Source organism: Periophthalmus magnuspinnatus, chromosome 14 (assembly GCF_009829125.3).
Source record: "Periophthalmus magnuspinnatus isolate fPerMag1 chromosome 14, fPerMag1.2.pri, whole genome shotgun sequence".
NCBI classification, from domain to species: domain Eukaryota; kingdom Metazoa; phylum Chordata; class Actinopteri; order Gobiiformes; family Gobiidae; genus Periophthalmus; species Periophthalmus magnuspinnatus.
Genome location: NC_047139.1, coordinates 14,917,066 through 14,932,286, shown reverse-complemented (window position 1 = coordinate 14,932,286; position 15,221 = coordinate 14,917,066). Strand labels below are relative to the sequence as shown.

The following is a 15,221-nucleotide window of genomic DNA, read 5'->3' as shown; positions in this document are numbered from 1 at the left end:
AAAATTTTCAGTTGATACTTTGCAGTGACATCACTCTGGTGGGTGTTCTACAAACATGTCTATGGCGGAATGTTCAGCAGTTACCATGGTGACAAAATGCATTAGCATTAGCAAACACACCCAAACAAGTTTTAAGGTCATCTGAAAACTGAAAAGAAAAATACTAAATTAAATTTATCAGCACATTTTCAGGAGCCTGTGATCAATACGAGCAGTCACGGTCCTATTTAAGTGTTTGATTTTCAACAAAATGGTGAGGGTGACTAACTGAAAAACTGTTGGCTAATGCTAGCCAACTTGTGACTGTAATGTTATTTGAGAGGGACATGTTTAACAGCATAAATCAGCTCACCTGTTGTAGTTTCAACTAAGTAAGTTCTTAATGGTCAGATCATGTTAAAATAAAGCTCAGATTAAAGTTAAGACAGAGCAGAGCCTTCAGTTAGCATCACACCCCCAGGGAATGTTGATGACATCAGTTGTAATGCTGATGCTATCACCATACATGAGATTTTAAAGAGGCTGCACATTTTTTTCATTTAAAAAAGTAAAATTTGTTTTGCCCCTACAAATACCGTTCTAAAAGAGTTCTTAACATCAAAATAAGATGTGTGCTTAATAAATGTTTTATTGTCTGAACCAGGAAGTGCGCTGTTAGCTAGTTGTTGTTAGCATTACCATGACGACCTCTGCTCTGGCCTCTGAAAGTTGTGAGAAGGACTTATAAACTCATTGCGGTGAATGGACACCTGCAAATTGTTTAAAGAGGGGATTTTCCACTTCTATGGGGTATTAACTCCCCTTTCAGAGCACTGCTTTTTTTAGGACAGTAAAAATGAGGAACAGTGCCTTTAAGTTGGAATTACGTAAACTTAGCTTCCTAAAGAGCACGCCACTGAGCCCTGCATATGGAGAGAGAGGGTTAGGTATGTGAGCTGACTGCAGGACAGACCTGAGCCTCTGACCTGCGGCCTCTGCTCTTCTTAAGGTCAGGACATGGAGATGAGAGCAACAGGCTGCATATTCAGGCCAGACACTTAGGATGTTTACATGCCCAGCAGGGCTGCACGATTTACTAGATTTTCTAGATTTGCGATTTGATATTAGAATTCTGTTCAAAGTTCATATTTAAACACATTCAGAAGAAGTGAGAAACCAATTGAAATATGAACTGATATTGATAACTTTTTAACCGGTTATTTTTTTATTTTTTTATTTACACCATATCAACCACTAACAGAGCAGAGAATGAAAAAAGCAATTCTTTCCCATAACTCTAAATATTGTGTTACACAACTGACCCAAATGTAAGTGTGAGTTATCCTTTAAGTAACTATAGAAGCATATAAAAGTTCAACATTTAAAGAACTGTATGCAATATTGTGATTTAAATTTCATAAGAACCTTGTATTGTAGAACTGTATACTGCGCAGGGTACAGTTCCTTTAACAGCCACCAAAAAACAGCCTTTCAATTCATGAATTATTGGGACAAATCTTGAACAGATAGATCGTATCTAGTATCTTTTCCTGGATCAAAGCAGATACCTGCATCCCTCCAAGTAAGCCAAGTTAGCCCTTCCTGTGTGCTATTAATTTTTAATTGTGTGTAGCACTTTTTAAAGAAACTTTCAAAAATGCATCACACTCACAATCTTAGTACAAAATAGATTTATTTGAGCAAAATTTGTCTTTCCCAGGTACAGATATATTGTATAAGCAGTTCTTTGGGTCAAAATATGTCAAATTATAAAGTGTTTTACTGTTATTCATCAGGAAGTGCTTTGTTAGCATGCTAGTTGTTGTTACCTTTACCATCATGGCAAAACATTGCTCTGGCCACTAAAAGTTGTGAAAAGCACTTATGAACTCTTCACAGTGAATAATTAGGATGCTCAGAATGCATAAAGTAAGTGAGGAATAACGACTGCAAAATGAACTAGCCCAGTTTTTCACAGATTTAAGACTGTAAAAATAAACACCTTTAAATGTTTTGCAAACTAAAATGTCTACTGACCTTTTTTTTCTTTTTGCAGTGGGGTTGAGGATTGAGCAAATGTGCTAACAGAAAGCTGCATTACAAAATTTGCAGTCCTTTTGTTCATAAAGGTTGTGTGAGGTTGAGGGCAGAGTGATAAACAGTAGTCTACAAACGTATCCTCCTGGACTAATATTAAAGCACAACACAGCTGCCCTCTTAGCTTTTTATTGAAGGCATTGGAAGGTTCACTGGTCACTACTCACTGATCCCAAACACTACAAGGACAAAGTTCAAATATTAAAATGGACCTTTGTAAAGATTCAGCTAGTCGTGTAACACTTAGCCTCTAACCCCAGGCTGCTGGTGTAAGCAGATTCCAAGGAAGTTTGTGTACTTCAGCAAATCCTCTGCGTCTTTCTGGTTTCAATAACGCATAACAAATGTCAGAGACTGTAACAGAGCTGTATGTAACAGAAGGAAACTCTTAATGTGCTATAGTTCCCATTAGAGGTTACACTAGACTTTTCTTTACCGGTCATGTTGGCCAACATACTTTGGAAATCCCACGTATTCATGAGAATTACTGGCTATTCAACTGTAAATGAATGAAAAAATGCAGGTGCTCTGAAGATGGAGTAAAACAAACCTATCAAGTTTTATTTGACACATATTAAGCATCATTACTAGTTATTAGTTCCTCTGCAGCCCAGGAACATTTTTTTTTGTCTAAAACATTAATCATCATAATAATATCTAGTCTTGAGTGAGTGTTATAATGTGTTAGCTATTTTTATTTTTTTAAATTTAACCTTTATTTAACCACAAACATGTCCCGGCCAATATTATTTGTCGATTTTTGGGATGACATTGAAGTAAGTTCTTTATTGAGTAGCATCGTGTTGATATTAATTCCATATCATTCATCAGATGTAAAACAGGTGCAATCCAGACACAAAGTTTACATGTGTGGATCTATAAGTCACCCATAATAATGTCCAGCCACAACATAATTGCTTCAGTTATCTTTGCATTATAACTTGTAACTTCACCTCAGAGCCCAGCTTTGGCTCCCTCAGAGTGGCTCAGACTTATCTCCCCTAAACATCATGCATTAGCTGTGCAATGAAGTGTTCAGGTTCTTATACACAAAAGATTATTCAGACTAATGTTCCCTTTTCTTTACTATATCATATTAATATATCAATCAGGGTTTTTACTGTTCACAAAATTATTATTTTTTCAAACTTTGTGCAGGTCATCATCATTCTGCATAACCTCTGGCTCCCACACTACTGTGGCCTTGTTTCCATTGGTTTATTGGTTCTTTGGGGCAAATCAGTACAGTTCCAAAGTGTCTCCACTATCTTAAGTGAAGCGTTTGAGTACGAGCTTCCGAAGCAGTCTGGGTTGTTTTGGGTCCCAGATGGCTTTAGTGTAAGGAGATACACAGTGCAACGAGATGAATGTACAAGAGAGGACTCAGACTCATGCAACGGCAAAAAAGCAAATATAAACAGAAAATAATTTCTCATCAAACGCTGAGTTGAACTTGTGATAAACCACCATATTTCCAGTGATGTAACATATGTTTAGCCAAAACAAAGCTAGCATATGTTGGCAACAGCTGTTTTCTGTTTATCGATGCATGGCACTAAGGATCGAAAATATTAGCCGACAATTAATCAGAAGTAGTTTCTTGTTTAGGCTACCACAGCTTTAGCCACATCTCACAGCACCACACACTTTGAACGACAAAGCATCTTTCTGTGACTTGCTGAGATTGGCCTTGTGATTAAAAAGTATAATTCAGGTATGATTTAGATTTTGGCAATTAAGAAAATTTAAGTTATCGCCATGACTCATAGAGAGGAGGCTTTTTGTTGTTTTACATATTTAACAATATATTCATTCAATAAGATAACAACATGAACATTCCTAACATATTAATGTTTTACCCTTTACTGTGCATGTGATATGAAAAAAGACAGCAATTGACTTTTTATTTCGGCACACAGACGGAACCTACACAGCTCCTGTGTCCTCTGCTGGCAACAGCGAGGACATTAAAGGTAAAGCCAATAACAATAATTACTTTTATTTGACTGGAAGAGTTGAAAAATGTGATGTTTCGGGTTAATGGAGCTGTACCAGATTTTTACAGTCTTAAAAAGGTGAAAAACAGAACTAGTTAATTTTATAACGGTTTGTATCAGTCCAGACATATTCTTCACTTATGTTATGAATCCAGAGCATTCTAATAATTCACCACAATGAGATTATGAGCGCTTTTGACAATTGTCAGAGGCCAGAGGGGAGCATAGTAACATGCTAACAACACCTAGCATGCTAGCATGCACTTGCTCATTTATGGACAAGAAACTGCTTTAGTAGAGAATACATAGAAGATTTATTTTGATCTCAAGAGCTGCTTATACATTACATCGGCTCTAGGGCTAGAAACATGTTGCTCAATACATGGAAAAATCTGGTACAGGCCCTTTACCGGCGGTTTGAGTTATTGAGTCCGGTAATAGTGTACAGACTTAAAAAGTGAAGAATAAAAATGTGCGAATGAAACAAGGGTTTGATTTTAGGTAAATTACCGTACATCACCTAGGCCAGTTTTAACAAGGTATTACATTACAACATGGTCAAACGGTCAACAAAGTCAACAAATCCAAGCGATCAAAACATTGTCGATGTAAACAAAAGATAGTGATGGTTTAACAGGATCACATAAAGGCTAACCAAAGGAGCCGAAGCCTGAGTGGAAAGAGCTTTAGTAAATGTGGTCAGGGAGGCTAAACGGAGTGACAGATTGTGCTGCCGAGTATTAGCGTATTGGTGGTTGGAGCGTGTGTGTGTGTGATAAGCTGGTGCGTGTAACGGGGCCGCACAACTGAGCAACCAGCGTTAAGCCGTGTGTGTGTGGGGGGCAGGGGCAGGAGGGGCAGGAGAGGGCAGGGGGAGGGGCAGATTAGTGATGCCCCGGTCCCAGCGCTGACTCAGGATTATGTTACTGTCTGTCACGCTGAGCGCAGACATGGGGGTGCTCTGGTATGCTAACGTGGTGTTAGTGCCGGAGGAACAGGAAGGAAGTGCTCGTGCCAGTGCGAGCTTCAGAGGGGAAAGGCCAGGGGATGTGGTCAGAATACACAGACATACAAGGTGCTACTTTGCGAGTGGTACTTGAGGAGAAATTGTCCTTAATTTTACCTAATAACTGTATTCAACTAGGGCTAAATTCACCATGGAATACTTTATTACCAGATATAAAAAGGCTACTTAAAAATAGCCTATTAATTTGTTATAATATTGTAAAATAATAAAGTCTTCCACAGTACAGCAGCTTAAGAATATAGTGACAGAGACAGGTGATGTTTTATATCTTTCTATCTAAAGGCAGTGTTTTTTCACCATATTATAGGCCTGTATGTATATATTTGTGAGAATGTCCAAAGCACGTGGCTACTTAACGTAAACTACTTAATGTAAACAAGTTAGCGCATTCAGCTTTGTTCCTCCACCATGTAGGCCAGTCATGATAAAAAAATTTGATGTACGAAATATCGCTACAGAGAAATACTGCCACAAATGATAATACTGAAACTACTTTATGCTGCTGACGCAATAGAAAAAAAGCAAGATAATTCTAATCAACCACTTTTCAGTAGACAATATCATTAAAAGACGTAATAGTTACTTTTTCAAGCCCCTGTAGCAACAAAAATAACAAAAATCTTCCCAATATTGCAAAAAAATATACACACGATAAATACTGAGCCCCAAAATATATATTTCCAGCTTTCATAGGTCAATATAGTAATTATTGTGACAGGCCTAGTCCAAAGTTTTGTTTTCATTCATAAGGCTCTGTGAAAACAACGCAGAGCTAAAACAAATACTGTCTCTATCATTAATAATGTTTTTAGTGGCTTTAGAGCCCCCTTCGTCTGTAATACTGATACTGATACTGAAAATTGGCAGCCGATACCAATACCAGTACCACATATGGCAAAATGTTCTTTTTTGAGCTTTTGACCATGTTATAATATTGTTCCCTCATCTATCCGTTCACACTTGTTTGATGAATCCTTTTTAGTAAGTCACTTTCCACTAAATTTTAATTTCCAGAATTATTACGTCATAGATAAAAGTATGGAGGTCTTCTGTGCTGTTTTTCAGTCCATAAATCATTGCCTGACTCATTCTAAGCCCTTCTCAAGATTCTCAAGACGATTATCCAATCAGACAGCAGAATGGGCCACACATGACTTTCAAAGCTGAAATCCATTTGGTATAAATCTAAAAGTGCTCTCTCTAATCAGTCAGTTCATTGTTTTTTTTCTGTCAATTCTCCCAGGTGCTAAAATGTGAATTTGTGACTCCCCTGGCAGTAGTTCCAGTGATGTGCATGATGCTTACCTGTCGTGGATAACATTGTTCCAACAGGACGCCACGACGACCACTCCTGCGGCGGTAGCCATGAGTGCGTGGACCGAGGACACCAGCCTGACAACACAGAGACACAGCCAGTGAGACAAAAGCTGGCAGAGACATAACAATTGAAGGATACAGTCTGTGTCATACCATAGATATAGATAGTGCAGAGATAAAACAGTAAAGAGTGAACAGTAAAAATGTTCAGATATGAAAGTCACACAGTCCCTAAAAAGATATCTACTGTGACTACAGTTGTTACCAATACCTAATCAAATCTTATACTAGGTCTCGGGAGCAGTAAATACAGAATAGGTTTGCAACTAATGATTATTTTTGTAGTCGACTAGTCAGCAATACATTCTTCAATAAGTCAACAAGTCAAACGATTATTTCTCTTGTGTATTGAAACTTTTAAAATCTGTAATTACTTATACATTACTATATGAATACAATATTAATAAAAGTTGAAATATGGTGGGCTGCTAGATAGAGAATATTTACAAATAAAATGTACTGTTGATGAAAATCTCATTTATAGTTTGATTAAATAATGCCATTGTCTTTGTTATAGAAAGTCTTTTATGAATAGATAAATGAATAAATAAATTCAAACATTTTCCAAAATCTTTCACCCCTTGTTTCTAAAGTAAATAATGAGTATATTTCTTATATGAAATGTGGCAAAAAAAATGTTGTAAAGTTACTTATTAATATTTAAATTGCGATATATTGCTGAAGTTAATATAAACGATAATATTGAAACCAAACCATAAAGTAGAATTAGTCACAAAAAAGAATTGAAAGTGCACAACATATTTAAATATTGTTGATCTGTACAAATGAATGGCAGAATGCAACACATAAGTAATTAGTTTGTGTAATCTTAGTTCATAACTCAATCTTCTGCAGCTCAAATCTTATCATTCGGCAGAAAAAATAACCAGATTTACCACTACTAAAAATAAAATGTACTGACAATAAACACTGAACCTCAAAAATGATTGTTCCATTTATAATAAACTGATTGTTACCTCATTCTCTGTGTGTCCATGTATTAAATCTGATGCACTGAGGACAGACTCATGAGTAACAATGGAAATAGAAGAGCATTATATTATATTTTTGCTATTTTTTTTATATCCCACATAAATACATTGTGTCATTTTTTATTTTTTTTTATTTTTACAAAATTGAAACATTAATTTCTAATATTTACTTTAATAAGATACATTTACCCTTTGGACTTTAATAGCAAAAAATCAATATCTGCAAAAATCAGTTATCAGCCACAGTAGCAGGCCAAACATTGGATATCGGTATTGTCCCAAAAATCCATATCAGACCATCCCTAAATTTAATAATCCAAATGAATAGCACAATGAACTTAGACGGGGGTTAGTGAGTTAGTGTTGCCATGAACAGAGAGTCTTCAGGTGAGCTTAAGTAGCACCAGATGCTGAGGATGATCCGGGGATTAGCAGTGCTTGGGCTAAAAACAGACCTGTGATATGAGAGCAGGACATCCCCAAATACACACACAGGACTCCCCCAGTCCACAAAACTCATGCTAAACACAAGTACATCTGGCTATTCTTCTCAAACAGGCTGAGTTCACTGAGATTTTACCAACATCCAAATAGTAGATGAAAGGCAATGGCCAATAGGTGAGGCATTCTTTCACACAAAACTATCAAAAAACGTCTGAACCATATAGGCCTTTGAAGATAATCACTATATCAACTTATTGTTCAATATATGAAAGCTGTAACAATAGTTTTTGGGGTTAATATTAATTGTGTGTACATTTTCTTTGCCCTACAGGGACATTTTTGGTAATTTTTTGGCTATATGGTCAGATTTAAGACATAAAAAGGTTGAATTAATAACTATGACTATGACTTACTACAAATGCAAAGTAAGTACTTAAGTGTTTCATTCTGCTATTTACTTATTGCAGCTTTTTTTTTTTTTTTTTTTTTTTACAATATTGTAGATTTAGAATTGTGTTTGTGGTTTAAATCTGCTCTTGGGTTATTATGTCAGTGGCATAAATTAGTTTAAATGTTAGCGTTTATCGTCTATATTTACTTCAGCAATATATCGAACTTTAACATCGTGACAGGCCTAGAGCCACAGTATTTTGTCTAGGGGGACTCCTCACTACAAACTCACAACATTCATCTTGTGACTTAAATGTTTCCATGGTGATGATACAGCTTTGTCATGAATTTTTCACACTATGTTGTTAAATTTATCTCTCTCTATTCAAAGCAAATTAATGTCTGTTTGGTTGGGACAGTTATATATATATATATATATATATATATATATATATATATATATATATATATATATATATATATATATATATATATATATATATATATATATATATTATATATATATATATATATATATAAATTTATTTTTTTATATTTCATTCATAAGGGTTGCTTCTAGAGACACTGAATGTTTGAGTCAGAACTCTTGGAGACTCTTGGTTTCTCTGCTCACCAAATGAATCTTAACTCAACTTTAAGTTTAAGTTAAATTATTTTTGGGGGTCAATATTTATCATCTGCACTTTTTCTTTGGTTGGTTTCATTTTGTTTTTTTGTTCTATGATAAGATTGGAGCTATAGAAGATTGAATTATGAACTTCTACGACTCATTATAAATGCAAGCTAACTACTAACTACTAGTGTTGCATTCTGTTATTTATTTATTTATTTATTTATTTATTGCAGTTCATAGGCCTGTCACAGTAACATTTTTTGAAGTACAATATATTGCTGAAGTAAATATAGATGATAAATGATAATATGGAATCTAATTTATGCCACTTACACAATAACCCAACAGCAGATTTAAACCACAAAAACTATTTTAAATGTACAATATTGTTAAAAAATCACGAGTTGAAATAAATAAATAAATAAATAAATAAATAAATAGCAGAATGAAACAGTTTACTAGTTAGTTTGCATGTGTAATGAGGAATGCAACTTGTTAATTCAATCTTTTATAGCTTAAATCTTATCATATAGCCAAAAAAACAACTACAAATTTCCCAGTAGTGCAAAGAAAATGTACACATGATAAATACTGACCCCCAAAAAATATTGTATATAGTGATTATTGTGATAGGCCTAGCAGTTAATATTTTTTAACAATATTGTACATTTAGAGTCGATTTTTGGGGATAATTCTGCTTTAGGGTTTGGTTTCAATATTATCATTTATCATCTATATTTACTTTGTTATCGTGACATACTTATGGCAGTCGCATACTAGTTACAAGTATAAAAGTTAAATATTTATTTCAGTGCTATCCAGTCCTGCACACAGAGCATCAGTGTAAGTTATTTTAAATAGTCCCTTGTGTCAAAATACTACTTGGTTTTTCACTCAACACACATTTTATTTCTTTCCAACCCACTGCCTTAACCAGTACTGAATAAACCGATTGTACTGAGGCAAAGGGCTCCACAGAAAACTTGCCCAGTGGAAGTGGACTTTACAGGGTTGTGTGGAAATGGCCTGTGGCTCAATGAGAACAATGCAGCACTTTTCTGCTCACATGGGCCCATCTGACAGCACAAAGACCAAAGCAAGTGTCTGACAACAAGCGCCCATGCATCATTATACACATTATACTGCAGCCAAAGCTTCACAAGTTACATAACCTCAGTACCATGGTTTCCGTAGGCCAGATTTATCAGTCCAGGTGCAAAACCACAAATACATGCAAACAAAAAAAGTATTTAGTCAATTTCTGCCGCTAAACTGATATGTAAATGAGAGTATACAGTGCAAAAGCGTGGGCAGTAGTTCTCTGCTGCTGTTCTATGAGTGTCTATTAGGAGAAGCCCACAGCCACATAGTAAAAGTTGTGATGAATATAACTGAGAGGTAAGCCAGTCATGATAATTATTATATTGACTTATCATATGAAAGCTGAAACAATATATATTTTTAGCCCAATAGTTATCGTGTATGCATTTGTCTAAATTTTCTGAAATAATGGGGAGATTTTATTTTGTTTTTGTTTTATTATAACGGTAGAGGGTTGAATAAGTCTCTTTATTTATTATTGCTTTGTTCTGCTTTCTGTCTATTAAGAAAATGATTTACTGGGATCATCCTGCTTTATGGGAATTTTGTCAGTGGTATAAAGTAGCTTCAATATTATCGTTTATCGTTATATTTCTCTGTAGCAATATATCTTGCTTCCAAATTTTGTTATCTTGTCAGGCCTACTGAGTGTGTTTAAATACTAGCCTAAATAATAATAAATAGTAACTTCTATGACCAACCAAGAACACACACTTGTTTTTTTCCAGGTTGGTACTTTTCATGAACATTGCTCAGATCAGGTAATAATGACCAGTATCTTGGCTCAGATCTGGAGGTCATTCTCAGCAAATTAAACCATGTGCATTGATGGATTTATCAACTGCAGAGGAGGACACATTTGTCCTCTTGTTAAAATTTAGATGCATAGGACATATAAGGCTGCAAGATTAATCGTAATAGCAACTTGAATAGATGCAATAGGCAAATTGCAAAGGCTGCAATTTCCTCAACAAACATGCTTTATTTTTTATTTTAAAAAAAAACAAAAAAAACAGCTGATCCTGTAGTTTAGACAAATACAAACATGTTCTGAAATGAGACTGAGAAATTAGCATTTTCAAAACAATACAAGGTAACAAGGTGACATAAATGTTATTTGTTAGCAGTTAATATCCTATAGAAGTAAAGAATCCCCTCTTTAAACATGATCAGATATCTACATTTTAACAAGCACCTAATGATACTGTATTCAAAGTTATTTCATAGTTATTTTCATATTATAACAGCCTGCATTTTTTAAGTTCAAGAACATGGGTAGCTTTAGCTTTGAACATTCTAACGTGTAAATGAAGAAACTCCAGGCTTTGGAGTTCAAGTGCCTCTCAGCGCGGCTCTCATTCCTTGGGCTCTTTCGACAGCGCAGCCACAAAGACTGTATTTGTGCTTGTCCTGATTCAACCTGCCCCATCTCCATGGGAATGCAGCCATGACACAGGCATGGTCAGGCCACACGTCGACCAAGGTTGCCAGATTTTCAGAGAGTGACTAGCCTTTGGAAAAAGCCCAAAACAAGCGACCCCAACAAGCCCTACAAAACGAAGTCCCAAAGAGAACCAACTAGTTAAACGTTATGTTGCAGCTGAAAGCTACTGAGATGCACATATTTTTATGAGCATATTTCACATTCAAAACTGTTTTAAAACAGCAACTGTATTGCATTTCAGTAATTGCTGTATGGCAATTACTAGGGATGTCACAATATCATATTTTAAGATATGATTATTGTGAGTAAAAATAATGTGATTTTTTGATTATTCATGATTTTTCATAATAAAACATGAATGTTTGGGGCAAATATGACACTGAAAGGAGGTGCTGATGGCCAATATACCAGCCGATATATTTTCTGTTGTAATAATAAATTGTAAATCTTCAACTGATAAAAATTTCAGGTTGACGCCATTAAATTTCTATGTGAACATGCCACTTGGAAGCAAGCCCAAAAACACAACCTACAATTTTCAACAAGCCCAAAGTCGCTATAAAAAAGTGGACCTGGCAACTCCAACGTGGACCCCTTCAGCCTCCCGTCTCTCCGTCCCACCGGCCCCTCTAAACCCGCACAGTGTTACCACACACTGTTACCACTGCACCGTCACAAGACCCAGTCCCAACAGGCCCAGCTTTGTGCTGCTGCCACTGACCCCTGTGCACCCACTGCTGGGGCCATAGGGGTAGAGGCTGGCAATGTACATGAGAACGACAAATACACGTTTATATTTTGGTATCATAAGGAGAAAAGTTGCAAAAAGATCTAAAAAAAAAAAGTTAAATCAGTAATGCTTAGGACTATAGTTGAAATTCTTGGACATGCCTTGTGCATGTGTTGATTAATCGACTAAAAGGGTACATGATGCAAGTCTCAAAATTCATAGGATTTCACACAAAAATTGCAATGTACACAGAGAGACACTAGTAAAGAACATCTCAATGAGTAAAAATGTGGAAACACAATTCTAAAACTCCATAATTTCTAATTTTAATAAAAACATAGTCGATTAAAATACCACTGACCGATTAATCAACTTAACAACTAAAGGACTAGTAAATTTAGAGTTAAAAATATAGAAGAGGGTTAAGATAGACAGATACACACTGAACTTAGACTGTTGAATATTTTATAAACTGAAAAAAGTTAAAATTTATGTTGCAGAATCCAGCAAATGAAATTCAGTATTAAAGAAAACTATTTAAAACCGTTTTTCATGGTTAAAAATTGTAAATGTGAAATTCACAAACATGTAAAATTCTAATTATAAAATTATCTTCCATGTAAAAAGTTATGTTTCTGCACTTGTGTATTATTTATAAATCCACTTTTTTTTTTTTTCCTGAGCCAAGGCATTTCATTTTTATTTTTCAATCCTTTCTTTCTTTTATATAGATTTTGGTACTTTATTGTTGGTAATATTTGTTTATGGCATTAAGTTTTTTGTTTCAGCCTAAGGGTGGGGGAAAATAGGAATTAGAAAAAATATTAAAATACTTTTGTCAGCATTGGGCAGCTTGTACTCTGTGGTGTGAGGGACTGGAGGAAAAGTTAATAAGAACGTGTTGCTAGCCTGTTGCTTTGCTAATGTTGTCTTTGAGTGTTCCTGCTGTGTCAGAGCTCCACTTTTCTTTCACCCAGTCTTCCAGGGACATGCTGGTCTGTGAACGTCTATTGTGCTAAGTCCTAGGAGTGCGTGGATGAGCTGAGAAGTCAATAACTCAGATACCTAGATTTAGAGCTGGGCGAAAAGGTAAAAAATATAGTCAAGACTTACAAGGCCAATCTTTACACTTTTAGGTGTATGGGCTTTCATTCTTAAATCTCTAGCATAGTTCCACATTTTGTTTGACATTTTTTCTTATTATACTTTTACTATGCAAAGTTTGTAATACATTCATTTATTTTGGGTAAAATCATGACATCAGCCTTACATATTGATCAAAAAATATTGGTGAAGCTTATTGGCCATTGGCAGGGTTCTAAAATATTGGCATCACCATGACAAAAACATATTACCGGTAGTTGATTTTTTCCTATATTGAAAACAAATTAAAATGTCTTTCAATATTAATTTGAGACCCATTTAACACAAATTTTATACCTCCAATATTTGAACTGAGAACTCTGCTCTAAACTACATGGTTTTAGAGGATTTGCTGTAGATCAAAAAACGACCCAAGCTGATCACAGATGATGAATAAAAGTGAATCAAGAGTGAGACAATGAGCGGGAGTTTTCTTAACCTTTCAGGAGTCCATTGGTCACCCATCATTTTGAACAAAATCAAATTTCTTACACCTCAAATTAACAGGTTAGAGCTTCACTCATTGATTCTGCAGAAATTGGCGATGTTTTTCACTCCCCTTTGATGTTTTGTGCAGCCATATTTGTTTTGATACAGGCAGACAATGTGTGTCCCTGATTGGCTAATCCACCTGTCAAAACTGTGCTTAACAAAATCATGACGCAATTTTTTTGCAAATATTTAACTTTGCTAAAAAAAAAAATCCCCTTAGATCAGACCAGATGAACCTCACTGGACTCAATATTTTAATTTTGCATATCTTCAAAACATCATTTGCAATATTAGCAATGTTTTGATATATATCTCCCACTTCTGCCTCTACTTAACAATGAACCAAAGTACCAAGTTGCTTTTTAACCAAATGTGTCACTACACGATGTAAAAGGTCAATGAGAAACCCCATACTGAGATCAACACAAAAACAAATGCAAATCCTCCACAACAGCCGCCATGAAAAACAGTTATAGTGCAGGCTTCAGCTGCTTTGCATAATGACTCACACTGGAGTTTGATTTCTCATGGCACACCACTAAACGCTGTGGATGTGAATGGACGGGGTATTTCCTAGTTCAATTTATCCTTCAACTTCATCAACTAAATGATTAATCAAAGTTCATTTAAATGATTGGATAAATATATATGAAACTTACAGAGTTTTAAAATAAAGGCTATAATTTATTATTATTATTATTTATTTTTGCACTTTTGTGTTTACTTTCTATTCACGGTCTATTCACTTTTACGCACACCACAACCAAGACATTTACAGGCACATTTTAGCAGGGCTGCGCAATTAAACCACATTTCAGTTACAGTTATGATTAATGCTTTAATCGATTACAACAAATATGTAATCAACATTATTAACATGGACTTCCTTCCTTGAGTGGAATTTGACCGTTCAGGGATTGCACATTTCTGATTATTATTTTTTCTGTAAACGAGCAGCTCTATGTTTAAGGACAAAATAAAAATCTGATTATGAAAATTAGGAATGGGAGATATATCAGTTTCCTTATTGGTTAATATTGATTTTTTAAATTTCTTTCTATATCGGTATTGGTCAATAATGATATTTTTTTCTAGCGCTGCCCTAGGCCTGCGATGATAATTACTATATCTACTTATAGTTTAATATATGAAAGATGTAACAATATATTTTGGTGCTCAGTCTTTGCAAAAGTGGGGAGATTTTTCAAAATTTTATGTAAAATTGTAAGAGCTTGAGCTGCAGATGGTTGAAAAAATAACTTCTCTAGCTAATTATTAGTTCATTCTGCCGTTATGTGTTGCATTTCATGCCTTTAATTGACACTGACTTTTAAAAAATGGTTTAATAAGATTATCCTGCTTTGTGTCAGTGGC

The 15,221-nt window shown here is 35.1% G+C and overlaps 1 protein-coding gene across 1 annotated transcript in view; it reads right to left on the bottom strand.

Annotated features, from left to right (window-relative positions):
• tlcd3a (TLC domain containing 3A) overlaps window positions 1–15,221 on the bottom strand; it is a 39,171-nt gene that overhangs the window by 17,641 nt on the left and 6,309 nt on the right. The window contains exon 2 of the mRNA XM_033977749.2: window positions 6,406–6,492. Coding sequence (XP_033833640.1) covers window positions 6,406–6,492 — 87 coding nt within the window. The remainder of the gene's footprint in view (window positions 1–6,405; window positions 6,493–15,221) is intronic.